This window comes from Colossoma macropomum, unplaced genomic scaffold (genome assembly GCF_904425465.1).
Source record: "Colossoma macropomum unplaced genomic scaffold, Colossoma_macropomum, whole genome shotgun sequence".
In the NCBI taxonomy this organism is placed as follows: domain Eukaryota; kingdom Metazoa; phylum Chordata; class Actinopteri; order Characiformes; family Serrasalmidae; genus Colossoma; species Colossoma macropomum.
This window is the reverse complement of record NW_023494788.1, coordinates 2,322,217-2,349,594: the sequence shown is the minus strand read 5'-3', so window position 1 is coordinate 2,349,594 and position 27,378 is coordinate 2,322,217. Positions and strand designations below refer to the sequence as shown.

The window sequence follows — 27,378 nt, the reverse complement described above, 5'->3', positions numbered from 1 at the left end:
TGCTCTGAACCAGTCACTGATCTCTCTCTGGTTCTCTGAGACCCACTTCATATTGGCTCTGGTCTTCTCGATGGCCTGATCCAGAGCCGAGCTCGCTGAGCCGAAGCCCACATCAGCGTTCTGCTCCTTAAACTGCAGCAGCTTCATCACCAGCAGAAACACAAACAATATACACACTTACATAAATATATACACAAAATATGACAGAAAATAACATGGCAGATGTTTATATCTTTATATTAGCACTCAGTCCGGTTCTACTGCAGCTGCTGATGTGACTCATAAGATAATCACCATGTTTAAAAGGTCATTTTGATTAGCAATGAGCTCTGCGATTTTAACCCAGTATGAATATGGAGTGTGCATATTTGTAGGGATAATATCTGATTCATATTATATGATATGATGCCAAAATGGTATATTGACACAAGAAATAAGAAATTAAGTTAAATCTGGTGTATAAATCTAGTATATCTCATGTTAAGCTTATTGCAAGATTATGTAGGTATTTTTACACATTTTAAGTCATTTTATCAAGTAAACTTCTCTCATTATATTGGCAGATATTTGTGCTTATTTTATGCACAAAATTATCTGCTGATTTAGTGAGAATTTTACTTGAAAAATTACTTAAAATACCTAAAAATGCCCTGAAATAAGTTAAATAATCTTATAATAATCTTACACCAACCTCAACATGAGAAATATTAGAAATATTGACTAGATTTAAGATTTGATGTGCCAAGGTAACATTTTTTGCAGTGCGGCTGTTTCAACGTTGCTAGCGAGCTGAGTTAGCATCACGGGCCCGCAACACTACCTACCACCATGGCTGAAGTTACTCTAAAAGGTTTGCTGATAATATTTATATTTTTCACATCATGCTTGCCGTATAGTAAGTTACAGAAAGCACAGTTCTGCAGTCTTGAGCTACGTCAGTAAAGTCAAGCTATTCCGAGACAGAAAACTATTTCATATGGGTTTAAATGGGATTTTTCCCAGCATTTTGTAAAGCTTCTGAGAGAACACGTTTATGGGCCGAGCATCAGTCATAATGGTCCTGTTCCAATTTACTTCATGCTAACACAGCCGCGAGGAGTGTTTGTATTGTTATTGAGTGTCCTGTGACGTAATGCTGATGGGCTACAACCTTTCAATGTGGAATTTTTAGTTTATCCTGCACCAACTGACCAATCAAACCCCCCACATTACATTACACATCCTCCTCTGTGTAAACTACTCCAGCTCCAATGCAGCTACTGATTGTCTGAGGTGTGCTGGAGCTGGAATACAACAGTAATGAGGACCAGTCCGACACTGTAAAATAAGGGAAGTGAAATCATCTCTCTCTCTCATATTAGTCTATACTGTATATAATATAAATTATATCATATATATATATATATATAATGCTGTTGTCAGAAGAAAACCAAAACCTTGCATATCCATTTTTGTCATTTTTCAGTTTGTGATGTAATTTGAAAATACCTGTTGTTCTTTACATTGTGGGTAAATTTCATGATGAATGGACCAAAAGAAAATGATCCAAAATGACTTGGAAAAAACCTGCTTATATTGACTTACATTAAAAGTAAAGTAGTTTTTTCCTTTTCTGTAAAGTTCCCATTTTGGAGATACGAGGTTTTCTTATAATATATCTTTGCTGTTCAAAAAAAAAAAGTCTCCCCATTTTGGGGATTTTTAGTTTTCTACATAACTTGAGGTAAGCAGCTGCCTTAAAATAGTGTAAAAATGATTGGACCAGGAGAAATGCTCCAAAACTGCTTCAAGTTAAATCTCTTTACATTAACTTACATTAAAAGCTGAGAATGTATTTGTCCTCTTTAGAAGTTCCCTTTTTGGAGATACTATGTTAATTCTGACATGGTTGTAAGAGGAAAACCCATCAGGACAGGTCTTAAAACTGATAAATGAAAACAATATGTAAAAAAAGATGTTTTGTTTGCACTTGCAATCCCAGCGCCACTGGGGAGCACAGGTGACAGGCGGAATTACACCCGAATGATTGCAGGAAAAATCACACAAACAAAAGATTCAAGAAACTGAATAAATGAGCAAACCAAAACATCTCTCAGAGGAGAGACGGGGAGCTGACTATATTTCAGCCTTTACTTTTCTCTCTCTCTCTCTCTCTCTCTCTCTTCCTTTTTTATTTTACTTTTTTTCTTGTCTTAAACCTCTTTCTTTCCCTTTTCTGTTTTCTTTTGTCGTGCTCTGTTTTCTGCTCTTTGTCCCTTCTCTTCTTTCTTTTGTCTTTACACCCACCTGGGCTACCATGCTAGTCACCCCTCTACAAAGGTGTGACGAGGGTGAGCTGTTTTCTCTGAACATAAATGCTGGTACCAACAGGTGCGTCTGGTTGGCACTGGTTACCCCTTGGTATTCTGGGATTTTAAGTCTCCTGGAGTAAAAGTACCTCACCGCCGTCGCCCTCTGCTGGCAGTCGGCAACACAGGCTGACACTTTACAGTTTTAAGTAATTTTATCTAGTGTCTTATTGCTCTGGCAGATCAGTTTGCTTGTTTCAGTAAATAAAATTATATGTCAACATGCAGAAATGTCAAAGATGATTAACCTGAAAATATTCCTTCTTAGTCTATTTTTTTTATAGAGAACGTGTCACATGATTGATTACTCATTAATGTTCTCCTCAGTCCAGAGAAAGCAGGACACCAACAAAGTCCTTTGCTAAACGGGGGTCCACACACCTGGTCAAGCTGACACTGAGTTGAAAACGTCTGTGTTACGCCGCTTATGAGCTTAGAGAAAGAAAACGACCCGACGCCGTACCTAGAACAAACACACCAGCACAGAACAGTTAGTTCACAAGAGACAAAGTTACTCATTGTCAATCAAAAAAAAACAAACGATTTTCACTGTTTCTTTTCAGTGAAGTGAGTAAAAACTCTCCCTCTGCAGGTTTAGTTTATGATGAATCAGCTCTGCTGATGCTTTGTGTGTATTTATCTTAAGCGCTCAGCTTTATGTTCATGTTTAAAAACCAGTTTAGTATAAATACTGATTGGACAGTGAGTGTGTATACGTGCACTCAATAATCTGATCATAATCAGATTTCTGCAGTTGTCTGATTATTCAAACGGCCATGTAAACACGATATTCCGATCTAGAAATCTGATAAAGAGGCTGGATTTTAGCTCAGTAATCAGATTTCTCAGTGCATGTAAACTCTTACTCTGATTTCTATCTGATTTCTCAGTCTGCGTGAGATCAGACAGTGGATGTTGCTAGATACAGCAAAATACTTTCAGAGCGACTCTGAAACCAAAAACAAAATAAAGGATTCTTCATCTTCTAGATGATGTATGTTCATAGTTTCAGTTTGAGTTTTACGTTACGTTTACGTGCGTCTTCTTCTGTGAGTTTATTGGTTGGTTGCAAAGCAGAAATCTGATTACTGTCTGACTCATGTAGACCTGGAGTTTCCCCATTATCTGATTACTCATGTGCATGTAAACATATTGATTGTATTTTGACAAAATCAGATTTTCTGCAGTTATCAGATTATTGAGTGCATGTGAACACACTCAATGTTGAAGCTCTTCTGCTCCAAAGGTGGTTTAAACACCTGAAAGGTTTGAGTACTGATGAGTAAAATCAAAACAAGGGGATAAAATGGGCGTGTCCTTCGGCTTTATTCCCACAATTACACTTCATCAGCTGTTCCTTCAGTTTTAAAATATGGCAAGATCTGGAAAGCATTCTGTGTAATACAGCGGGGCCCAAAAGTACAAGAGTGAAAAAAACTTCTATTTTCATTTTTTCTAATTTAGTACAGTAAGTTTCTTTTGTTACAAATTATATTGTCTGCACCAAAATTTGAGTGAAAAGTAGAATATTTGAAATAATTATATGAATTTCAGAATTTGTTAGTATTTGGTGATTTATCCCTCTTTTGCTTTAATGGCAGCCGAATCCACCTGACAGCCTGAACACGAGCTTCAGCAGAAGACACTTCACACAGTGCAGTGTTTATCTTTAAAAGTTCAAAAACTTTCTGTTGTTTATTTCCAGGTTTAAATGAAAAAATCCCAGATTTTCAATCAGACTCTCAGACTTATGGACCCCTCTGTGTGGTAGAAGCTAATTGTCCCCAAACTTTTGACGTGCTGTGTGTGACCATAAAGCTCTGGTCAGTGAGGGACTCACTCAGTGAAAATGTATCTCCAGTTCAGGGTGATGAAATCCCACGCTAGCCTCCGCCCCTCTACGTTACCGGCGATCTGGACGATGACCGAGGTGGCGTCCTGTTTCCGAATCTTCGTCGGGTCCAGAGTGAACGCAGATACCTGCATTAAAAACAAAACATCCTGCAAGTGTGTCTTTGTACTTCAGTAAACCACATGCAAAATAAACTGTTATCCATCAATCTTTAACGCTTAGAAACCTCAATTATTACTGCTGATAAAAATACCAAACAAGTGGGGAAAACGCAGATTCTAAACTTTCAATTTTCAATACTTCATAACATAACTTAATAATGATTTATGTAATTATATAATAACATGTAAATCCAGCTCTGAGGTTAAATGATGCTGAAACTGATGTTCCTCCCTGCTGACCTCTCTAAGAGTCCAGTATCTTTGGTGCAGGCCAGTGCTGACATTAGTTTATCCGCCTCACTAGCGGTGCTGGCAGTCTGGAGCATCTCCCAGGCAAAGTCCCACTCTTTAGCGCCACCTGCAGCCACAGCACTGCAGTACACTGTGGACCTGAGGTTTGGGTGAATCCTGATGTAGAGAGCAGAGAAAAAACTGAAACCATAAACCAGGTGGGTGTTTCTAATAAAGTGGCCAGTGAGTGGAAGCACAAAGTAGGTGTTTCTAATAAAGTGACCAGTTAGTGGAAGCAAGGTAGGTGTTTCTAATAAAGTGGCCAATTAGTGGAAGCACAAGGTAGGTGTTTCTAATAAAGTGGCCTGTAGGCATATACAGTATAATATGTGGCTGGAACATCTTTAAACACAGGAAATAAAGCCCAGCAGATGCTGCTCACGGGTTCTGCTCTGGATTTTGCATCCACTGTGTGAACCATTCTGCAGTGAGCTTCTGGCAGCCGTCCACTCCGGTACTGCAGGCCACCCTGATAGCGTTCACCTGATTATACCTGCACAGAGTCATAAACACGAGCACATTTTGTGTTTTTTGTTAAACTCTGTAAAGAATAGAAATTGTGCACTAAACTCTGTTCTCTGTGGAGGATGTGTGTTAACTTACTTAGAAAATCAATGTGTGCAAATTTGAACACTTTCGTTTTCTAATTATCCTTTATTTTACTTTTCTCTCTCAGCGTTTGTTTGAGCACGCTGCTTTCTGTCCCCTTTCTGCCCTTTCCTGCCATTTTTTTTTTTATTCCCATTCGTTGAGGTGTTTTTCCCGTTTTCGCCTGTGCTTCCCAGTGGCACAGCGGTAGCTCCTCCGACTGCCAATCAGTACATCGGTGTTTCAAGCCTGGCTCTGAGCCGCCTCAACCCCCAATGTGCACAAACACTGAATTCACACTCCATCACCTCAATAAATTCATTTAAGACCCTTTCTCACGGGTTTTCCTCTCTGCGTTTGGGTCCGCCTCCCTGCCGCCCCGTAACATACACTGGTTAAATCAGAAGGGAGATGTTTAGCCTGACCTAAACAACATCTGATTAGATGATGTTTGATGATCTTTCTCCCAGTACGAGCTGAAAGCTATTAACGATTCATTTAAAGAGTCTGTTTTTCATCACTCAGTCTCTGAGTCTATATTACGTACTGATCTGTGTGTCCGTCGGGTACTTCCGTCCAGTCCGTGGTGATGTTCCTGAAGTGTCCGAAAAGCGGTGTTATTTGCTTCCTGAGATACGCCTGCAATCACAAACACTGTTTATTGTACAGAATCAGTGTTTAATGTCTTTCTGTTCACACATGTTGATTTTTATGAGCAAATGAAATGACACAGTGCGTCATAATTCACTCATAAACATCTTTTGTCACTACTGTAAAAAACTTTCCATCTCCTGGATGGAAACTTTATAGAAGCAGGAACAAGGGCTCTGAACATAACCAGTGGACTTCCAAGCACTTGTGGGCAACGTCTATTGGTTATTCATCATGAAATGTTCAAAAAATGTAAATATCAGCTGGACTTGATCAACAAATTGAGCATGAAGTGCCAAATATTGCTGAAATATTGAGAAAAAAGCCATATTTCACCTGCATGCTGTCATAGACGATTGTTTGGTCAAATATGAGGTAGAAATAGTCCAGGTTGTTTAAGGCTGACTGCCAGGGCAGGTAGGCCGTCTCCTTCGAGAGGAACTTAGTTGTGTTCAAAGCTAAACTGACGGGAATTATCTTGGCCCTGTAAAAAAAAAAGAGAATAAAAATTGAAATTAAATGAAGTTAATTACTGCTGTAGGATATTTTAATCCCTCACCAATCTACCTATCAGACTACTGATTACACTCACACCTTTCCTTATTTCCTTTGTTGGTTAGGTTAGTATTTAAGCCTGGGCTTTAGTTTAGGTTATTGGCCAAGTATCGTCACACTATGTCCATACCGAGCGTTTCTCCTGTGTTCTCGACGGCTTCCCTGTGTACGACCTGTTTTCTGTTTATGGCCTTGATTCTTGCTGTACCCTTTTGTTCTGTGTTGGTTTTCTGGTTTTCTTTCTGCTCTTGGTTTTTGACTGTGATTTAGTACAACCCCTTCGGCATTAAAGATCTGAACTTAAAGGACACTTTTCCTCTTCGCCTCAGTCCATCTTAAATAAGCTTGGGCCCAGAGAAGTTGTGTTTCTGGATCCTGTTTATATATGGTATTTTCTTTTCATGATACAGCTTTAACTTGCATTTGTGGATTGCACGACGAACTGTGTTCACAGAGAGCGATTTATGGAAGTGATGCAGCCCATGCAGTGATTTCCAGTACAGAGTCATGCCTGTTTTTAATGCAGTGCCGCCTGAGGGCCCAAAGATCACAAGCATCCAATACTGACCGTCAACCTTGTCCCTTGCATACAGGGATTTCTCCAGATTCTCTGAATCTTTTGATGATATTATGTACTGTAGATGGTGGGATATCCAAAGTCTTCACAATTTAAAGTTGTTTTTCACAGATTGTTGAACCTCTGCCCATCTCTGCTTCTGAGAGACTCGTCCTCTCTAAAATGCTCTCTTTATATCCAGTTATGTGAGTAAGTCAATGGAACCAGACATTTTCACAAGTAATTTTGGGCCATTTCTTTTGGTCCATTCATCATGAAATTTACACCCAATGTAATTATATATTATACTATATATATAATGTTACTGTTAGTATTGTACTGTGTTTACCTGGCGAGGTTAAAGGCATCATCCACAATTTGGGCCCTGTTAATGACTGGAACAGCCTGTAAAACATGACTTACATATGAAAATATTCAGTAATCTAATATTACAACAAAAATAAAAGAGAAGAATTGACCAGAAGTACAGTCAGAAGTTTAGACTACTTTTCTTTATTTTAATGATTTAGCACTTTTCAGAATAATCACAGTCACATTCATGACAAACAGCTATTTAGACTCCGCCCACCAACAACATACCTGACTGGCTCAGCACACATTATAGAGGACACGCATTCTGCCAGTTAACTTTTAACGAGGTGTTAAGATTCAGCCTTTTCACACTTTACATCTCACTACAGATCTAACTAAAATTTACTTATTAGAACAGGTTAAATTAAATATCTCAAAGATTATAAAAAAAAACCAAAAACATTTGTTGAATCAGGTTCTACCAGTGAATCTATTGCAGAAAATAACATATCGGTCATCATAATTATGATGCTAATCTCTCTTGTGTTCATTAATACACAAAAGCTATATTTTGTTTTTGTATTGAAAACTGTATTAAATATAGCTGTACTGAAGTCAAATATTGTAAACATTTGTTTGTCTTAAACAAAGACAAAATGTAAACAGAGTCATTCAGAGTGGTTTGGAGTGAAACGCTCTGTTCTAGATAAACGTACTGAGTCAGAACTGTTCACAGTGGTGGTGACAGGAACCAGACGTCCACCTCTAAAAGCTCCCTCACAGAAAGTTCCTACATGAAATGGTTATGAATTCACTGCCTGATGACTGAGACACTGTTTTATGATAGTTTTAAGAAACTCCATTCATGGTGGAGGGATGCATGCAGGGCGCTGTGAGGCAAAATAGACTTATTATTTCAGATTTATTATCTGAATAAATCTTATTATTTCACATTTTCCACTATTTTCCATCATCAACATTCCACATAAACTCAGCAGTAAGGGTCCAGCCTGCGCCAACGGCCACCAGCAGAGGGCAACAGCGGCAAGGTACCATAAGTTCAGGGAACTCCAATTCCCAGAAGCCCTCGGGCTGATTAGGCCCAAACTGACACACCTGTGGACTCCTCTACTTAAGGCTGTGACAAACAGCAGCCCTTTGTCACACCTTTGTAGAGGGGTGACCAGTACGGTACTTAGCCCAGGTGGGATTTTTAAACAAAAAGAAAAGGAAAGGAAACACAAAAGAGAGTAAATGCCCCAAAACAACAAGGCTTGAGCTACAAACGGCTCCAAGCCATGCTAAAGGTGTTTGCTCCAGTACGAGCAAACAAGTGAAACAGTCTGCTTTCCCTTCATAATTACAGAGGAAGTGTCTTTTGTTTTCTCATTATCTTTCATTTCATGTTTCTAGTTCAGCCTTTGTTTGAGCTCCCTGCCGTCCTGTAACACTCAGAAGACTCATGTAGGTTCACTGGTGGTTATGATAGTAAATAAAATGTCTATTCATTTTGTAGTCATGGCGACCCCTGGTTCCTATCACAACCACTGTAAAGACACCTGAACCATTTCACACCAAACCAAACAGCTCAAACACTCATTTATGCAGAAATGTTGAAACATCAGTGGAGTTCTAATCTAACCTAATTTATCCCAGTTATCAGTTTTACTAAATTGCTCTATGTTCAAATGTGTCGGCTGGTTTCATGTGAATAATTTTGTACATTTGTTTTCCATCTTATTCCTGTGGAGCTGTTTGAATCGTGAAATGTTCAGTGCAGTGAACTGCAGCCTGCTGTTAATGTTACCTGATGGTTGCTGTTGAGCTGGTTCAGGATGCGCTCCCAGTTCTCCGTGTCGTAGTTCACTCTGTAATATCCTGTCTGGTTGAGATTCAGCAGCACCCAGTCCTCCCCCACCGTCCTCATCTCACTGTGGAACGCTGAGGACACAACACAGTAACACCACCATCACAAACAATCCGACTCACACTGATTTAACAATATTAATAATAATTAAATTTAATAATAATTATTAATTAATACAAATAATGATAAAACTCTAAAATAAAATAATAGCAATAAAATAATCACTGTCCAAAAAAGTGTGTATTTTTATTTTTACTTCTATTTTTCTACATCATTTGAACATGGCAACTTCCTTTTATCTTGATGAATGGACCAATAGGAATGCTACAAAATGACATGAAAGAAAATCTCTTTACGTTACTTTATAGTACAAGTAAACCATGTTCTATATAGATCCATAAACGGTTCTATATAGATCCATATACAACACTTTCATGATGTAAAGAACCCTTTAATCATCCAAATGCTTCTTTGAGTGCTCATGGTTCTAAATAGAACCATTTTCTTTACTAATCGACCCTTAAAGAATCATCTTTTTTAAGAATGTAGGTGTCCCTAAACTTTTGACTGGCAGTGTTAAGTTCTATTTATTTGTGTTTGTGTTTATTGTATTAATTATTTTGTTTCATTAGCATAGTGATTTAACTGTCATTAGCAGAGGGCTGTGCTTATTCTCACCGCTCTTCTCCAGGAGCCACACCGGCGTCTGCTCCACCCCCGACTTCATCCAGTTAACGGGGACGATCCACTCATAACTGCAGACACAGAGAGACACGAGGAGTTAAACCCCTCAGAAACAGCGTCCGGGAAACAAACCATCACAGAGACGTCAGACCCACTCAAACTGAGACGGAGTGTCCACTACAGACTCAGGGTCCAGCAGGAAGTGTTTCTGAGACAGCTGCCCAGTAGCAGTGTTGATGGTGACCACTGGGAAACCCATCTGAAGAACCCAGCGGTCCATGATTTCTCCAACCGTCGTGGGGAGAAGAACCGTTCCATTAGTGTCGACTGCCTGAAAGTAACCACAGAGCATTGAGTTAACATGAGAGTTTGGGGAAAAAATCAAATACACCCCCCTCCTTTACTCTAACAGTCGATCAGCCAAGACGGGTTGGGTGTCTGAAGTTTGCTTCTTTAGTTTTGGGAGCTACGAGGCTAACCCTGATAGATATACCAGCATCTCTGGTCACCAGTAAAACCAGTATATCGCTGTTGTTGGAACAAAACCTCATGGAGAAGGAAAAAACATACTTTACTTTCAATGTGAGTCAATGGAACCAGACTTTTCTCCAAGTCATTTTGGGCCGTTTGTTTTGGACCATTCATCATGAAATTCACTCACAACATAAAGGACAACAGGTATTTTAAAATTATATTAAAAACTGAAAAATGGAAATACGAGGTTTTCTTCCTACAGCAGCGATGTGTGTTTTGGATGCTGTTAAGCTGGTCACCAGCACAATCGCATGTCGTCATCGCTGTTGTGACCTTATATCTCAGAAAACTTAACTTTACAGGAGATGAAAAACATTAGTAACTTGCAATGAAGGTTAATAAAACAAGTTTTTTTGCAAGTAATTTTAGATGATTTCCGTTGTTCCATTCATTATGAAATCTCAGCACAATGTAAATGGTAGCTGAAGTTTTCAAATTATGCAAAAAAGTTACAAATGATAAAAATGGAGATATCATCATTGTTGCACTGAGTGTATGCTGTGTGATGGATGTTGGTATGCTGGTCAACCAGCACAGACCAGCTTAGCATGTAATTCATGCTGTTTCTCAGCCAGAGATGGAGCTTACAAGTAATACAAGCTTATACAGCACCACTTAGCATGGTGCTAACTGCATACCTGAATCATTACTTGTCTCAAAAGACACATTAGTAAACTTGTTTTATGTGGTTTCTGACTCTGTACAACTTACTGTTGTCTATAAACGTGGACTAAATTATATTAGCATAGCTAAACACAGCAGCACCATCTTAATGCTGCAGTGTGTAAGATTTAGTGGCAGCTAGTGGTGAGGTTGCAAACTGCAAACAACTGAATCCCCCTCCCTCACCCCTCCCTTTCCAAGCGTGTAGTAGAACCTACAGTGGCCGTCAGGTTTTCTGCCATCGTCTGTCTTTTGCTTCTTCATGTTTTCTCTTCTTTGATGGTGAGGATTCACCCTCCTTCACTTTTTCTTGTGCTAAATAATAAGTCTGGTCCTCCATTTGTTCAAATTTTTTCTCAAAGCTCTCACAGCACAAAATGGTCAGCAACACCGGAGGCCACCACTGATTCTTCTTCTTTTCTACATCTTCCAACCGGAGCTACAGCGCCACCAAATTCCAGCTGCCACTTCAGCGTAAAAGCGTGACAGGCACCCTCTAGAGGCAGAAACATGGCGGCGGCAGCCTCTGTTGGAAGAGGAGCCGCTCACTATGTAGATATGAAGGGCTCATTCTAAGATAACGAAAACACGATTCATAGTTACACCTGATTATACACTGATGAAGACATGGTTTTGTTTACTATATATTTCTGCCAATAGATCCTCCTAAATCTTATACACTGCACCTTTAAAGCCTGAATTGTCTGTACTTTTGTCCAGTAGCTGGTGATGTATAAAAGGTATGAGATTCAATTAGTTTGTTAGCTACATTAGCCTTGTAGCTCCAGTGCTAAAAATAAAGAAGCAAACTTCAGATTACATTTTTTTGCAAAACAATCGCTTTAACTGATCACAAGAGGGCAGCACTGCTATACTGAGTCAAATCAACTGTGTTGCTCTTCCTCACAATATGATCGACTCTCTTGTACCAGAGGATTTTTCTGGGCCATGGGTGCTCAGTCCTGGGCCTGTAGATCTACCACCCTGGAGAGTTCAGAAACAACACACCTGGCACTAATATTCAGATGCTCCTGAAGGCCTTCAATACCTGAATCAGGTACGTTTGATTTAGAAGGTGTAACTAAGCAGTGCAGTGTGGCAGATCACCAGGACCAGGATTGGGCACCACTGATCTGGGCTGAAATATTAAATAATTAAATATAAATAAATAAATAATTAAATATAAATCTGTCTTACTCTTTGGAGATGATTCCACAGATCTGAGCCCACCGTGTTGTTATAAGCAAACATGTTCAGGTAGGTCTGTAAAATAAGCATAATGCAAATATACATTCACATATGATACAATACATACTTGCATATCGCTGCTGTCCATTTTTGTCGTTCTAGAGTTTTTGACATGTTTTGAAAGTACCTGTTGCTCTTTACATTGTGTGTAAATTTCATGATGAATGGTCCAAAAGAAATGGCCCAAAATGAATTGGGGGAAAAAAATTCTGGTTCCATTGACTTACATTAAAAGTAAAGCATGTTTTTTTTCTTCTCCTGTAAAGTTACCATTTTGGAGATACGAAGTTTTGTTCTGACAACAGCGATATACAAATGAATATAATTAATATGCATAAGAGGTAACACATTTGTGTTATTTCCACAGGCTGGAAAGAGTTGGAACCTTGACTAAGTGTGATTTACCTGTCTCGGGTGTTTTGGATGTAAAATTAGAAGATCTATGTAAATCGGTGAGGTTCATGAGTAAGAGATCCCTCACCTTCAGGCCCTGAAGGAAGACTGGCTCTGTTAGGAAGTCTAAGAGCATCCTCAGCACTGACGCCCCCTACAGACAGACAGAGTACAACACAGTGTTCACTTGAAGGGAAATTCCACTAAAATTTCAAAATTCCTACATAATCAGATGGTTAAGATGTAAACAGAGTGGTTCAGAGTGGTTTGGTGTGAAACGCTCTGTTCTGGAGAAACTTACCGAGTCAGAATTGTTCACAGTGGTGGTGATAGGAACCAGACGTCCACTTCTAAAAGCTCCCTCACAGAAAGTTATTTTCCACTATTTTCCCATCATCAACATTCCATATAAACTCAGAAGACTCGTGTAGGTTCACTGGTGGTTCTGGATAGTAAATAAAATGTCTATATTTGTGTTGTAGTCATGGCGACCCCTGGTTCCTATCACCACCACTGTAAAGACATCTGAACCATTTCACACCAAACCACTCTGAATCTCTCTGATTACACCTCAAACTGTTAATTGTGCAGGAATATCTTTCAAAAATTGGTGGAAGTAAATCTAAGAAAATAGTTAAGGAAATTAGTATTTTACTATTAAAGATATGACTTTTTTTCTTTGTTAGTTCATGTGCAAGTTTTCATATTGTTGTGTTCTGCTGGTGGCTAGCGCTGGCACTGCGAGGTGTGGCTAGACTAGACGGAGCCATAAAACTGTAATAATATCAGGTTCGGCTCTGCTATGTGATGTTGGCCTGTGGTCACTCTCTTATTCAGAATCTGACCAAACCAGCTGCAGGTCAAATGCTACTTTAAAGAAGTTATCTAATGTGTTTATTGTCTGTTTCTGTAGGTGCTAAAGTAGAAACAATTAGCTGCAGAGTAAAGCGAGTTATTACCAGTGCTCAGTAGGTGACACAGTTATTAAGAAATGTATTTATTTGTGATAGAATGGGTAGAACGCTTCTCAACCAATCAGACTGCGCTGTCGGAACTAACTGTTGTATAATAACCAACAATATAAAGTCTCCCCTCCTTCATGAAGAGAAAACACTCAGCTAGCTCAGACAGCCTCCCTGATATTGTTTCACTCACAAAAATGACGCAGTACAAAAGAAAAACCTTAACAAGCCAAAAAATCTCAAAAATGAACGACAGCTCTTGCGTTTTTAATTAATAAATCTTAATAAATTTGTTTTAAATTTAATTCAATAAATTTATTTTAATAATATTTTGGGGGGAATTTAACAGGACAGCGTTGCTGCTTTCTAGAACATCACATTCTTAAAACAAAAATGTCTTGATTTCTTCTTTCACAGTGAAGAGCTTTAAAGCTGTACATGCTGATTCATCTCATACATACGAATTTAGTCTCCTTATATATAAAAAAATAATTTAATAAAGCAGTTTAGAATCTCGTGTGGCTTTTTTAACATTCAGCGCCCCATTTTGAGAAATACTGTAGAACTTTCTTGAGAATAATCTTATTAAGAATTACAGTGTTGGTTTGGGCAAAGTTATTCTAGCATTGAGCTTGAAGATTCTCCAAATTTTCTCATTTCGAGAACTTTTGTACCAAATAAGTGTTTAGGAAAATGCTCACAACAAGGTTCATATGCTAAGTTTTTGCTTATTTTAGATTATGATGACATCAGATCAAAAGGTGTTACTTAACGTTAGCCACAACGCCTTCAACCAACCAGATATACTGATTTTAAGATTACAAGATCATTTTCAGTTTTTAAGAAATTTTATTAAGCATGTTTTTCTCACCATGTTTCGCCTTTTCTCACACAGATCTTTTGCTGGTTTGTTCATAAATATGTTCAGTAATATGAGACTTTGGTAAATGTATATTACTGTGTTTATGCTGTATTGATTGCTGGCAAATTGTCTTAATTGAAACCTGTTTGTTTTAATGAAACACTCTCATATCTAGTCAATATACTTTCTCTCATTATGAGATTGTTAAATATTATACATATATTCAACCTATTTCTAGACAGTTTTTACACATTTTAAGTGAGTGATTTGGCAAAAATATTGTATCATGCTAACAAAGACGTTTTCACAATACATTTTACAGTATATTGACACAGACACAAAGCACAGGTAGAGCCACTTTAAAAAACAGCCTTAAAAAACCTGAAGTTATTTTTATTCAACATTTAACATCCTGTACTTCTCTAAATCACATTATACATAATCTCTGTGATTAAGCACACAGTTCAGTGCTCCTTAAATACTGCCAATATCCACAATATGCTCAGAAAAGCTTATTGTCTATCGCAATAACTAATTGATCATAACAAACTATCATCTTGTTGCCCATCTCTGATTGATAGGACACTTTCACTAGATTAACTTAAAACACAAACATTGTCTTTTTTATATATTTTAATCTCAGAATGACAAATATTACATATATTAATTAGATTTAAGGTACCTTCGCTTGCCAAGGCATCATTTTTGCAGCGCAGTAAACTGTGAAGCTTAATCTGCTGGCTAAGCTGCTAATAAGAGGCCTCACTGAGGTCAGCAAAGGTCAGACAACCTGACAACTGCACATTATTCATTTACTAGAGAGAAAAGAATCTCTCTACAGACTCTAACTGTGCTGATGCTCCCTCACCTTGCTGTAGGAGATGGTGTCGAACACCTCGCCGATCTGCTCCGGTCTCGTGATGTCCTCCTCTTTAGAGGAGAGGGGGTGGGAGGAGGCCAGAGCGTCCACGGCGAAAGCTTTGTGGACGTCATGCAGAACTATCAGGTCTTTCTGTGGGAGAGAGAAGCAGGTCAGCACAGAAATCAGGTAAATGTTTAAATGAAAGACAGTGACATCTTAAAGGGATGCAGCCAAAAAAAACGAATTCACCCAGAATTGCCCTTTTACCCCAAATGTAGTCAAGCAGTCAAGACAGTGTTTAGTGTCCAAAGTTTGCATCTGTATTTTAAGCACTCAAGCTATAAAATAAACAACAAGTAGTGGATCTTTTACCCCACCAGTTAGCATCATGGCAACTGCAACATGCTCATCTAAAACCGGATCAAGTTGTGTAGTAATTTTGGGAAAACTGTGGCTTGTACAGGACCTTGACCCATCATTGTCCAACAAACATCTTGCTATTATATTTTAGAGATATTAAGGTCATGCAAAGGAGCAAAAGAATGTCTTTTAGCTGTTAATGTGACAGCAGGTACTGACTTTACTGTTTTACCAACATGGACAATGTTCACACATTACTGGAAAGTTGTAGCATTAACAGAGAGAGAGAGAGAGAGAGAGAGAGAGGGGTGTGTGTGTGTGTGTGTGTGTGTGTGTGTGTGTGTGTGTGTGTTTGTCTAGTACTCACCAGATTCCAGGTGGGTTCAGCGTGGTCTGCGGCGAGGTAAGACACGTAGGTAGCAAAACCTTCATTCAGCCAAACCTCATTCCACCATTTCTGAGTCACAAGGTTTCCAAACCACTGAACACAAAACAGTCACACATCAGACAGTCAGACCAGAGGCAGCCACACCAACAATAGTCACTCCAGAGATAGACACTCCAGAGACAGTCAAACCAGCCACACCAGAGACAGTCAAACCAGTCGCTCCAGAGACAGACACACCAGAGATAGCCACACCAGAGACAGTCACCAAACCAGGAACAGTCAAACTAGCCACACCAGAGACAGTCAAACCAGTCACTCCAGAGACAGTCAAACTAGCCACACCAGAGACAGTCACCAAACCAGGAACAGTCAAACTAGCCACACCAGAGACAGTCACCAAACCAGGAACAGTCAAACTAGCCACACCAGAGACAGTCAAACCAGTCACTCCAGAGACAGACACACCAGAGATAGCCACACCAGAGACAGTCACCAAACCAGGAACAGTCGAACCAGTCAAATCATAGAGCCAAAAAAGAGCCAAACCAGGCAGTTACATCAGAGACAGGCAAACCAGAGAGAGCCAAATCAGAGAAAGTCAAAGCAGAGACAGGCACACCAGACTGTGACTCACACTGGAAACCAGAGGCAGTTACACCAGAGAGTAAGATGTGTGTTTAGGAGGATGGGGTTCATGATGAAACATAAGGAGCTGAGAGTACCATGTGAGCCAGCTCGTGGGCAATTATAGTGGCTGTTTTCTCTTTGTTTGCGTTCGAGGAGATGAGTGGATCATAGAAGAGGTTTGTCTCTCTGTAGGTGACCAGCCCCCAGTTCTCCATCGCTCCAAAGTAGAAGTCCGGCAGAGCAATCTGGTCTTCAGAGAGCACATGAGTTTATACTTAAATGGTCTTTCAACTTGTAGTAAAATAATTACTAAAAATTTAATCCTTAAAATGCTAAACAAATAAGCTTAAATGCATATTATTACTACTAGCATGCAACAGTTACAGATCACATTGTTGATCTTGCAGTAAAAAGCAGCAGATGCTCTCAGTCTGGTTTTAAAGCTCTGTGCTTTATGAATGTACCTGATTTAGAGAGAGGGTAGGGAACCTTATAGTAATCCTCAAAGAACTGGAGGACGGGTCCAGTGAGGTTGAGGGCGTAGGCGCAGTGTCCATCAGCGACTGCTTTCCTACGAGCCCAAATCCGAATCTGCACAGCAACCACTTGATTGAATGTATGGTTTTCTTAATATCTATTAAAGACACTGTGATGTAAAATGTATGCTTAAAATCTTCAAATTGATTTAAAATGTGGAAAAGTTTTCCACAAAACTTTTAAACATAAAAAAAAAAATTATCTAAAGCAAGTAGTGTTCAGCGGCTCTCTGATCATATGTGCTTCTTCAAAAATCTCAAGTGACTCCTCGTGAAGGTACTTCAGAGAGAAACACCAAGAATGTATAAAACTGTAACAAGGCAAATGGAGGGTTCGCTGTGTAATTCCACAAGTGTTGTTTCACAGTTTTAATTACTTTTATTCTAAAATGTACAAAATAGTAAAAATAGGTAAAACCCTTCATCAGCAAGTGTATCCAAACTTTTGACTGATACTGTCAATTAAAAACATAATCAGCTCATACCAAAGTGCTTCCTGTTGACTGCACATTCACGTAGTCGCTGACAACCAGAGCGAGGAGGTATGATGACATTCTCTGTGTTGGTTCAAACCTGGTGATGGTGACAGCAGTGCCATCAACTGTGGTGTTCACTGTTTCTAAAGACAAACAGCAGCAAACACAGTGCAGATTAAATTGTACAATGCAGTTCATAACAGTGATAACTATCCATTTAGACAATAAAGTACTTCTTTAAGTCGATAAAATGGTGTCTTTTGTGTGACTGTCACTGGTGTAACTGTCTCTGATGTGATTGTATCTAGTGTGACTGTTCCTGGAGAAACTGTCTCTGATGTGTCTGTATTTAGTGTGACTGTCTCTGGTGTGACTGTCTCTGATGTGACTGTATCCAGGGTGACTGTCTCTGGTGTAGCTGTCTCTGATGTGACTGTATCCAGGGTGACTGTCTCTGGTGCAACTGTCTCTGATGTGTCTGTATCTAGTGTGACTGTTTCTGATGTGACTGTATCTAGTGTAGCTGTCTCTGATGTGACTGTATCCAGGGTGACTGTCTCTGGTGCAACTGTCTCTGATGTGACTGTATCCAGGGTGACTGTCTCTGGTGTAACTGTCTCTGATGTGATTGTCTCTGGTTAAACTGTCTCTGATGTGTCTGTATCCAGGGTGACTGTCTCTGATGTGACTGTATCTAGTGTAACTGTCTCTGGTGCAACTGTCTCTGATGTGACTGTATCCAGGGTGACTGTCTCTGATGTGATTGTATCTAGTGTGACTGTCTCTGGTGCAACTGTCTCTGATGTGACTATATCCAGGGTGACTGTCTCTGGTGTAACTGTCTCTGATGTGATTGTATCTAGTGTGACTGTCTCTGGTGAAACTGTCTCTGATGTGACTGTATCCAGGGTGACTGTCTCTGGTGTAACTGTCTCTGATGTGATTGTATCTAGTGTGACTGTCTCTGGTGAAACTGTCTCTGATGTGTCTGTATATAGTGTGACTGTCTCTGGTGTAACTGTCTCTGATGTGATTGTATCTAGTGTGAGTGTCTCTGGTGAAACTGTCTCTGTCTGTATTTAGTGTAACTGTCTCTGATGCAACTGTATCCAGGGTGACTGTCTCTGGTGTAACTGTTTCTGATGTGACTGTATCCAGGGTGACTGTCTCTGGTGTAACTGTTTCTGATGTGACTGTATCCAGGGTGACTGTCTCTGGTGAAACTGTCTCTGATGTGTCTGTATCTAGTGTGACTGTTTCTGATGTGACTGTATCTAGTGTAACTGTCTCTGGTGTAGCTGTCTCTGATGTGACTGTATCCAGGGTGACTGTCTCTGGTGCAACTGTCTCTGATGTGACTGTATCCAGGGTGACCTGTCTCTGGTGTAACTGTCTCTGATGTGATTGTCTCTGGTTAAACTGTCTCTGATGTGTCTGTATCCAGGGTGACTGTCTCTGATGTGACTGTATCTAGTGTAACTGTCTCTGGTGTAGCTGTCTCTGATGTGACTGTATCCAGGGTGACTGTCTCTGATGTGATTGTATCTAGTGTGACTGTCTCTGGTGAAACTGTCTCTGATGTGACTGTATCCAGGGTGACTGTCTCTGGTGCAACTGTCTCTGATGTGACTGTATCCAGGGTGACTGTCTCTGGTGTAACTGTTTCTGATGTGACTGTATCCAGGGTGACTGTCTCTGGTGAAACTGTCTCTGATGTGTCTGTATCTAGTGTGACTGTTTCTGATGTGACTGTATCTAGTGTAACTGTATCCAGGGTGACTGTCTCTGGTGTAGCTGTCTCTGATGTGACTGTATCCAGGGTGACTGTCTCTGGTGCAACTGTCTCTGATGTGTCTGTATCTAGTGTGACTGTTTCTGATGTGACTGTATCTAGTGTAGCTGTCTCTGATGTGACTGTATCCAGGGTGACTGTCTCTGGTGCAACTGTCTCTGATGTGACTGTATCCAGGGTGACTGTCTCTGGTGTAACTGTCTCTGATGTGATTGTCTCTGGTTAAACTGTCTCTGATGTGTCTGTATCCAGGGTGACTGTCTCTGATGTGACTGTATCTAGTGTAACTGTCTCTGGTGCAACTGTCTCTGATGTGACTGTATCCAGGGTGACTGTCTCTGATGTGATTGTATCTAGTGTGACTGTCTCTGGTGCAACTGTCTCTGATGTGACTATATCCAGGGTGACTGTCTCTGGTGTAACTGTCTCTGATGTGATTGTATCTAGTGTGACTGTCTCTGGTGAAACTGTCTCTGATGTGACTGTATCCAGGGTGACTGTCTCTGGTGTAACTGTCTCTGATGTGATTGTATCTAGTGTGACTGTCTCTGGTGAAACTGTCTCTGATGTGTCTGTATATAGTGTGACTGTCTCTGGTGTAACTGTCTCTGATGTGATTGTATCTAGTGTGAGTGTCTCTGGTGAAACTGTCTCTGTCTGTATTTAGTGTAACTGTCTCTGATGCAACTGTATCCAGGGTGACTGTCTCTGGTGTAACTGTTTCTGATGTGACTGTATCCAGGGTGACTGTCTCTGGTGTAACTGTTTCTGATGTGACTGTATCCAGGGTGACTGTCTCTGGTGAAACTGTCTCTGATGTGTCTGTATCTAGTGTGACTGTTTCTGATGTGACTGTATCTAGTGTAACTGTCTCTGGTGTAGCTGTCTCTGATGTGACTGTATCCAGGGTGACTGTCTCTGGTGCAACTGTCTCTGATGTGACTGTATCCAGGGTGACCTGTCTCTGGTGTAACTGTCTCTGATGTGATTGTCTCTGGTTAAACTGTCTCTGATGTGTCTGTATCCAGGGTGACTGTCTCTGATGTGACTGTATCTAGTGTAACTGTCTCTGGTGTAGCTGTCTCTGATGTGACTGTATCCAGGGTGACTGTCTCTGATGTGATTGTATCTAGTGTGACTGTCTCTGGTGAAACTGTCTCTGATGTGACTGTATCCAGGGTGACTGTCTCTGGTGCAACTGTCTCTGATGTGACTGTATCCAGGGTGACTGTCTCTGGTGTAACTGTTTCTGATGTGACTGTATCCAGGGTGACTGTCTCTGGTGAAACTGTCTCTGATGTGTCTGTATCTAGTGTGACTGTTTCTGATGTGACTGTATCTAGTGTAACTGTCTCTGGTGTAGCTGTCTCTGATGTGACTGTATCCAGGGTGACTGTCTCTGGTGCAACTGTCTCTGATGTGACTGTATCCAGGGTGACTGTCTCTGGTGTAACTGTCTCTGATTGTCTCTGGTTAAACTGTCTCTGATGTGTCTGTATCCAGGGTGACTGTCTCTGATGTGACTGTATCTAGTGTAACTGTCTCTGGTGTAGCTGTCTCTGATGTGTCTGTATCCAGGGTGACTGTCTCTGATGTGACTGTATCTAGTGTAACTATCTCTGGTTAAACTGTCTCTGATGTGACTGTGTCCAGGGTGACTGTCTCTGATGTGATTGTATCTAGTGTGACTGTCTCTGGTGCAACTGTCTCTGATGTGATTGTATCCAGGGTGACTGTCTCTGATGTGACTGTATCCAGGGTGACTGTCTCTGGTGTAACTGTCTCTGATGTGATTGTATCTAGTGTGACTGTCTCTGGTGAAACTGTCTCTGATGTGTCTGTATCTAGTGTGACTGTCTCTGGTGCAACTGTCTCTGATGTGACTATATCCAGGGTGACTGTCTCTGGTGTAACTGTCTCTGATGTGATTGTATCTAGTGTGACTGTCTCTGGTGAAACTGTCTCTGATGTGTCTGTATCTAGTGTGACTGTCTCTGGTGCAACTGTCTCTGATGTGACTATATCCAGGGTGACTGTCCCTGGTGTAACTGTCTCTGATGTGATTATATCTAGTGTGACTGTCTCTGGTGAAACTGTCTCTGATGTGACTATATCCAGGGTGACTGTCTCTGGTGTAATTGTCTCTGATGTGATTGTCTCTGGTTAAACTGTCTCTGATGTGTCTGTATCCAGGGTGACTGTCTCTGATGTGACTGTATCTAGTGTAACTGTCTCTGGTGTAGCTGTCTCTGATGTGACTGTATCTAGTGTAACTGTCTCTGGTGTAGCTGTCTCTGATGTGACTGTATCCAGGGTGACTGTCTCTGATGTGATTGTATCTAGTGTGACTGTCTCTGGTGCAACTGTCTCTGATGTGACTATATCCAGGGTGTCTGTCTCTGGTGTAACTGTCTCTGATGTGATTGTATCTAGTGTGACTGTCTCTGGTGAAACTGTCTCTGATGTGTCTGTATCTAGTGTGACTGTCTCTGGTGTAACTGTCTCTGATGTGATTGTATCTAGTGTGACTGTCTCTGGTGAAACTGTCTCTGTCTGTATTTAGTTTTTAACTGTCTCTGATGCAACTGTATCCAGGGTGACTGTTCTCTGATGTAACTGTATCTAGTGTGACTATTCCTGGTGTAACTGTCTGTGATGTGACTGTATCTAGTTATTTTATTGTCTCTGATTTCAGTGTGTCTGACTGTCTCTGGTGTGACTGTGCCTGTAAATATTCTTGTCACCGCTGACCGATTTCTATCCCGTTGGAGAGAGCAACCATTCCTCGCTCATGCAGGACAGTGATGTGGAAGACAGCCTTCATGGCAGGTTCATCGAAGCAAGGGAAGGTTTTACGGGCATGAGTTGGGTGCATTTGACTGGTGGCTACAACCCTGTTAGAGATGAAAACAGATTTGTTCTTTCAGTTATTAACTTCAGAAACTCCATGAGCTGTATACAGGCCCAGACCTCTTGTTTCTAACAGTTACTACAAAGTTTTATGTAATTGGAGGAATCCCCAGCTAAATTAACTGCCAGAATTCACCCTTTAATAACTCCTGCTTTACACCTCCAAGTAAAGGTTACACAAGGCCATGGAAACAGCGCTTACGCAAACATGTGAATTACTCTTGTGGCCTTGAGTTTGGCAGTTCCTGTTTCTGGCATCAGTCCGAGCAGTCACTGATTGTATGATATATCCCATTCAGCAGTCAGTAACATAAACCACACAGACTATATAATCCACAATCACACTGCTTCTTAAAAGTTTGGGGAAACTTCTTAACCCCTTTCTGCAGGCACCCTTATGTTCATTCCGCTGATCCATCAGATATTTTTATTAATATTATCAAATAAAATAGTTTAAGTCATAATGTGATTGAAATATATATTTTAATCTAATTTAATTAAATTAAAACTAAAAAAATCTCATTACATTTTATGGCTACTGTGAAAAGAAGTTATTTGATTTTCCAATGAAGTAATAAAGTTTTTGCTTTACTTATTTATTTTTTTAATATTTTAACTATTGTTAAAAGCTCATATTGAAACCTTTTTTGCCCAAAGTTGGTTTAAACACCTGAAGTGTTGGTTTGAGTGCTGACATCAGAACAATGGGATCACATGGACGTTTCCTTTGGCTTTATTCCGCAGACAGAATTTGTTCCTGCAGAGTTTCAGTATTTTACAAAAGAAAACGGCGCTAAACAACTTTCTGTTGACATGTTGAGTTCTTGCAAACTGGTAACTGAAGCATACTTCTTTGTATTGAATGGTATCCAAAATGGTTCTTGGCCAGGTTCTACAGGGGCTAGACCGCCTGCTTAAGACCCGTGATGTAGCGTGCCTCTGACTTTGAGATACAGCTCTGATACACTCTTTAAAAAGATGGTTCTTCAAAGGTTCTTTAGGAAGGACAATGCTATATTGAATCATGAACACTCAAAGAACCATTTGCATGCTTAAAGGTTCTCTGCATGGTGAAATGTTTCTTCAGATTGATGAATGTTTTGTATATGGTTCTATCTTCTATTGTTATGATGTCAAGCTTGTATACAATAGAAGAACCTTTTTTGATGCTGTATAGAAACTTTTTAAAAAACCCCATTTCCAAAAACGTTGGGATGCTGTTGGGACAATGTAAATAAAAACAAAATGCAATGATGTGCAAATCATTTAAACCCCATATTTCTTTGAAAATAGTACAAAGACAACAAATCGAGAAATGATAAGGGCCCGTGATCTTTGGGCCCTTAGGCAGCACTGCATTAAAAACAGACATGATTCTCTAGTGGAAATCACTGCATGGGCTCAGAAACACTTCTGAAAATCATTGTCTGTGAAAACAGTTCATCACTGCATCCACAAATGCAAGTTAAAACTCTAAAACACAAAGAAGAAACTACATAAACAGATTCCAGAAATGCTGCCACCTTCTCTGGGCCTGAGCTCATTTAAGATGGACTGAGGCAAAGTGGAAAACCATCCTGTGGTGCAATGAATGAAAATTTGAAATTCTTTTTGGAAATCATGGACACTGTGTCCTCTGGGCTAAAGACCACTCAGCTTGTTATTAGCACATGGTTCAAAAGCCAGTATTTATGATGGTATAGGGGGGCATTAGTGCACATGGCATGGGTGTCTTGCACATCTGTGAAGGCACCATTAATGCTGAACAATAAATGTAAGTTTTGGAAACATATGCTGCCATCCAGACAACGCCTTTTTCAGGAAAGGCCTTGATTATTTCAGCAAGACAATGTCAAACCACATTCTGCACCAATTACAAGAGTATTGGTCTATAGTAAAAGAGTCCATGTGTTAAACTGGCCTGCCTGCAGTCCAGGCCTGTCACCTATTGAAAACATTTTGGCACATTATGAAATGAAAAAATACGATAAAGGAGACCCTGAACTGTTGAGCAGCTGAAATCCTAGTAAAAATGGGGAAACATTTCACTTTCTAAACTACAGCAGTGTCTCCTCAGTTCCCAAACACTTACAGAGTTTTGTTAAAAGAAGAGGTGATGAAACACAGTGGTAAACAGGCCCCCGTCCCAACTTTTTTGGAACATGTTGTTGGCATCAAATTCAAAATGGGCACATTTTCCAAAAAACAATAACATTCTCAGTTTCAACGTTTAATTTGTTGTCTTTGTACTATTTTCATTAAATATATGGTTTACATGATTTGCATTTCATTGCATTCTATTTTTATTTACATTTTGCACAGCGTCCCAACTTTTTTGGAAATAGGGTTGTAGAACACATTCTCCATCATTTTGAAGCACATCCCACCATGCAAAGAACCATTTGATGATTGTCTGATAAAGCCTAAAACGTTTGTGTCATCAATAATTGCATAACGATCACTAATCGAACATAGACACTTAAAAAAAAGTGAGAACTGGGAAGTTTTGCAAAGAAAAGTTACATTTAGATACACAAATGGGACATGATCTGCCTAAATATGCACAAATTTGTATTTCTTAAAAAATTCTAGCCTTTGGATGATGTTAGTAGACACTAATCTTTGTGTAGAACTCCAGAGGAACAATCTTTCAGAACCGATTGCTTAAATTTCATTGTTTTATTGTTTTATTGTTTAATCAAGAAGCCACCATGCACTGTTCTTCAACAATGCAGGTGTCCTGGAAGCTTTTGGTTCTGAATGTAGAGAAAATCTGATTTTGAGGACAGTTATGAGAGTGTCTTGCTGTAAAGATGCATCCATTAAAAGGTTCTTAATAAAACCAAGCCTTTCTTCAAGCAGTTTTTTTGGCACCTCTATTTTGAAGAGTGCAGGTGTAGGACTTACTTTCTCACTCCATCTTCGAGGTACTCGCTCCTGTAGAACCCCGCCAGGTCATCAGTGAGCTCCCCTATGAATTCGGTGAAGAGCTCATAGGATTTTCCTGCTTTTAATTTGTCGTTAAGCTGAATTACGAGGTAGTGAGTGGTCACTTCCATCCAGGTGGACTTTATAGCTGGTGCAGGCGCGTCACTGAGTGCAGTCAGGCGAGCCAGATGTCCACCAGCAGTGGTCAGGTTCAGCTTGTTGGAGTGAATGAGGATCAGATCAGTTTCTTTCACACATCTGAAGACCACGCTGGAGTTTCCGGTGAAGATGTAGAGGCCGCGGTCGTCCTGTTGAAGCCGTGGCCACAAGGTGACGTAGTAGACGTCTGGAAGAAGGTTATCAGGGAGACGGTAGTTTTCCCACAATGCAGCTGGAGTTTCTGCACATGCAAGAAACTGGAAGGTCCAGATTCCAACCAGGAGAGCCACAGAGACCACGGACACCACCGTGCAGACGATGCACATCATGCTGAAATGGCATTTGGCCATGTTCTCCAGAACGTTCACGCAACAAACCAACAGAGGAGAAACCAAAGAGGCGCTGCTGTGGAGTTTTGATGCTCTCCTCCTGAAGAGAGCCCCAGCTCGCGTATTAGTGGCTGTGAGAAAATTCAGGTGATAAATGAGTTCCTGCATTCTGCGAATACTTTATTGCGCTTTATTAGTTCAGTGTCGTGTCTGTCTTGACGTGTTTGCACAGCTTTAAATCTGAGCTGGACAGCGGTGTGAGAACTCAGACCCAAAGATGCAGTCATACACAACAGTTTTGTTGAAAAACTCATGTTTTGTTGATTTTCTAAGTGAAAATAAGTTAACAAATCATCTATAAAGAGTCACATTTTATCTGCAGAACTTACACACTGAGTTTAACATATATGCATAATGCTGCTGTTGGAACAAAACCGTTTTTACATTAGTTAAAACTGCCTGTTGCTCTTTACATTATGTGTAAATTTTATGATGAATGGATGGAAGAAATGGCCAAAAAAAAGTCTGGTTCCTTTGACTTACACTAAGAGTAAAGTATGTTTTTTGCTTCTCCTATAAAGAAGAAGATATGAGTTTTTTTGCGATATATAAAATGTTAAAATAAAATTTAAAATGTGCCATAACTTTTGCACAGCCACATTTTATCTTTTACTTGTATTTCAATATGTTTAATTCAGCAGATAAACAGGAATTGTAAACAGTAAATGTGTGTTCACTGTAGAAGCTGTTAACACATTAAAATCTCAGGCTTATTATCTACTAAGGCTTATTATTCAGTACCTACACTCTGGTCTTCAGAGTGGACGTTAATTTATACAATTTTCCCAAGTATCAACTTGTAGTAACAGGATTACTAAAAATGAAATCCTTAAAATGTTAGAACAGTAAACTTGAGCGCTTATTATTATTATTATTATTATTATTATTATTATTATTATGCAGTAGCAACAGATCACATTGTTGAAGTTGCAGTAAAAAGAATCAGATAATGTCCAGTCTGGTTGAATCCCTTAAAATTCCAGGCTTATTAGTCAAAGTCAAGTCAAAGTTTATTTATATAGTGCTTTTTACAGCAGGTGTTGTCACAAAGCAGCGTTACAGAAAAATCCAGGTCTGAGCCCCCATGAGCGTCACCAATGCTGACAGTGGCAAGAAAAACTCGCTAAGAGCAAGGAACCTTGAGAGGAACCAAGACTCGAAAGGGGAACCCATCCTCCTCTGGTTGACTCCAGACAGCAAACATTAACAGCAGAGAATGAGATTTGATCATTAGCATAACATACGGAAAATTGAGAAAAGCAGGAGCAGCAATGACCATGATTGATTATCATCAGGACGGTCAGTGGCGTGCAGGTGAGGTATTAAGATACATACTAAGGCTACTAAACCAACTAAAGTTTTGCACAGCTGTAAACATGCCTAATGTCAGAGCTGTGTGAAGACAAGACCCACTGCTCCACTCA

General features: G+C 40.0%; 1 protein-coding gene across 2 annotated transcripts in view; it reads right to left on the bottom strand.

The window, feature by feature from the left end:
- Positions 1-26,077, bottom strand: part of LOC118806580 (aminopeptidase Ey-like) — a 26,178-nt gene extending 101 nt beyond the window's left edge. The window contains exons 1-20 of one of the 2 annotated variants that reach the window (XM_036568036.1): positions 25,386-26,077; positions 22,320-22,462; positions 17,786-17,919; positions 17,229-17,355; positions 16,860-17,014; positions 16,117-16,230; positions 15,396-15,539; positions 12,792-12,857; positions 12,260-12,325; positions 10,021-10,196; positions 9,860-9,936; positions 9,122-9,255; positions 7,352-7,407; positions 6,228-6,375; positions 5,788-5,879; positions 5,035-5,145; positions 4,593-4,769; positions 4,189-4,320; positions 2,730-2,811; positions 1-141 (exon numbers count right to left, since the gene is read on the bottom strand). The exon at positions 1-141 is cut by the window's left edge and continues 101 nt beyond it. In XM_036568036.1, coding sequence (XP_036423929.1) covers positions 1-141; positions 2,730-2,811; positions 4,189-4,320; positions 4,593-4,769; positions 5,035-5,145; positions 5,788-5,879; positions 6,228-6,375; positions 7,352-7,407; positions 9,122-9,255; positions 9,860-9,936; positions 10,021-10,196; positions 12,260-12,325; positions 12,792-12,857; positions 15,396-15,539; positions 16,117-16,230; positions 16,860-17,014; positions 17,229-17,355; positions 17,786-17,919; positions 22,320-22,462; positions 25,386-26,062 — 2,952 coding nt within the window. In that variant the 5' untranslated portion in view covers positions 26,063-26,077. Of the gene's footprint in view, positions 142-2,729; positions 2,812-4,188; positions 4,329-4,592; positions 4,770-5,034; positions 5,146-5,787; positions 5,880-6,227; positions 6,376-7,351; positions 7,408-9,121; positions 9,256-9,859; positions 9,937-10,020; positions 10,197-12,259; positions 12,326-12,791; positions 12,858-15,395; positions 15,540-16,116; positions 16,231-16,859; positions 17,015-17,228; positions 17,356-17,785; positions 17,920-22,319; positions 22,463-25,385 lie in introns of both variants that reach the window. The other variant, XR_005007128.1, reaches the window with a different exon arrangement.
- Positions 26,078-27,378: the final 1,301 nt, after the last annotated feature.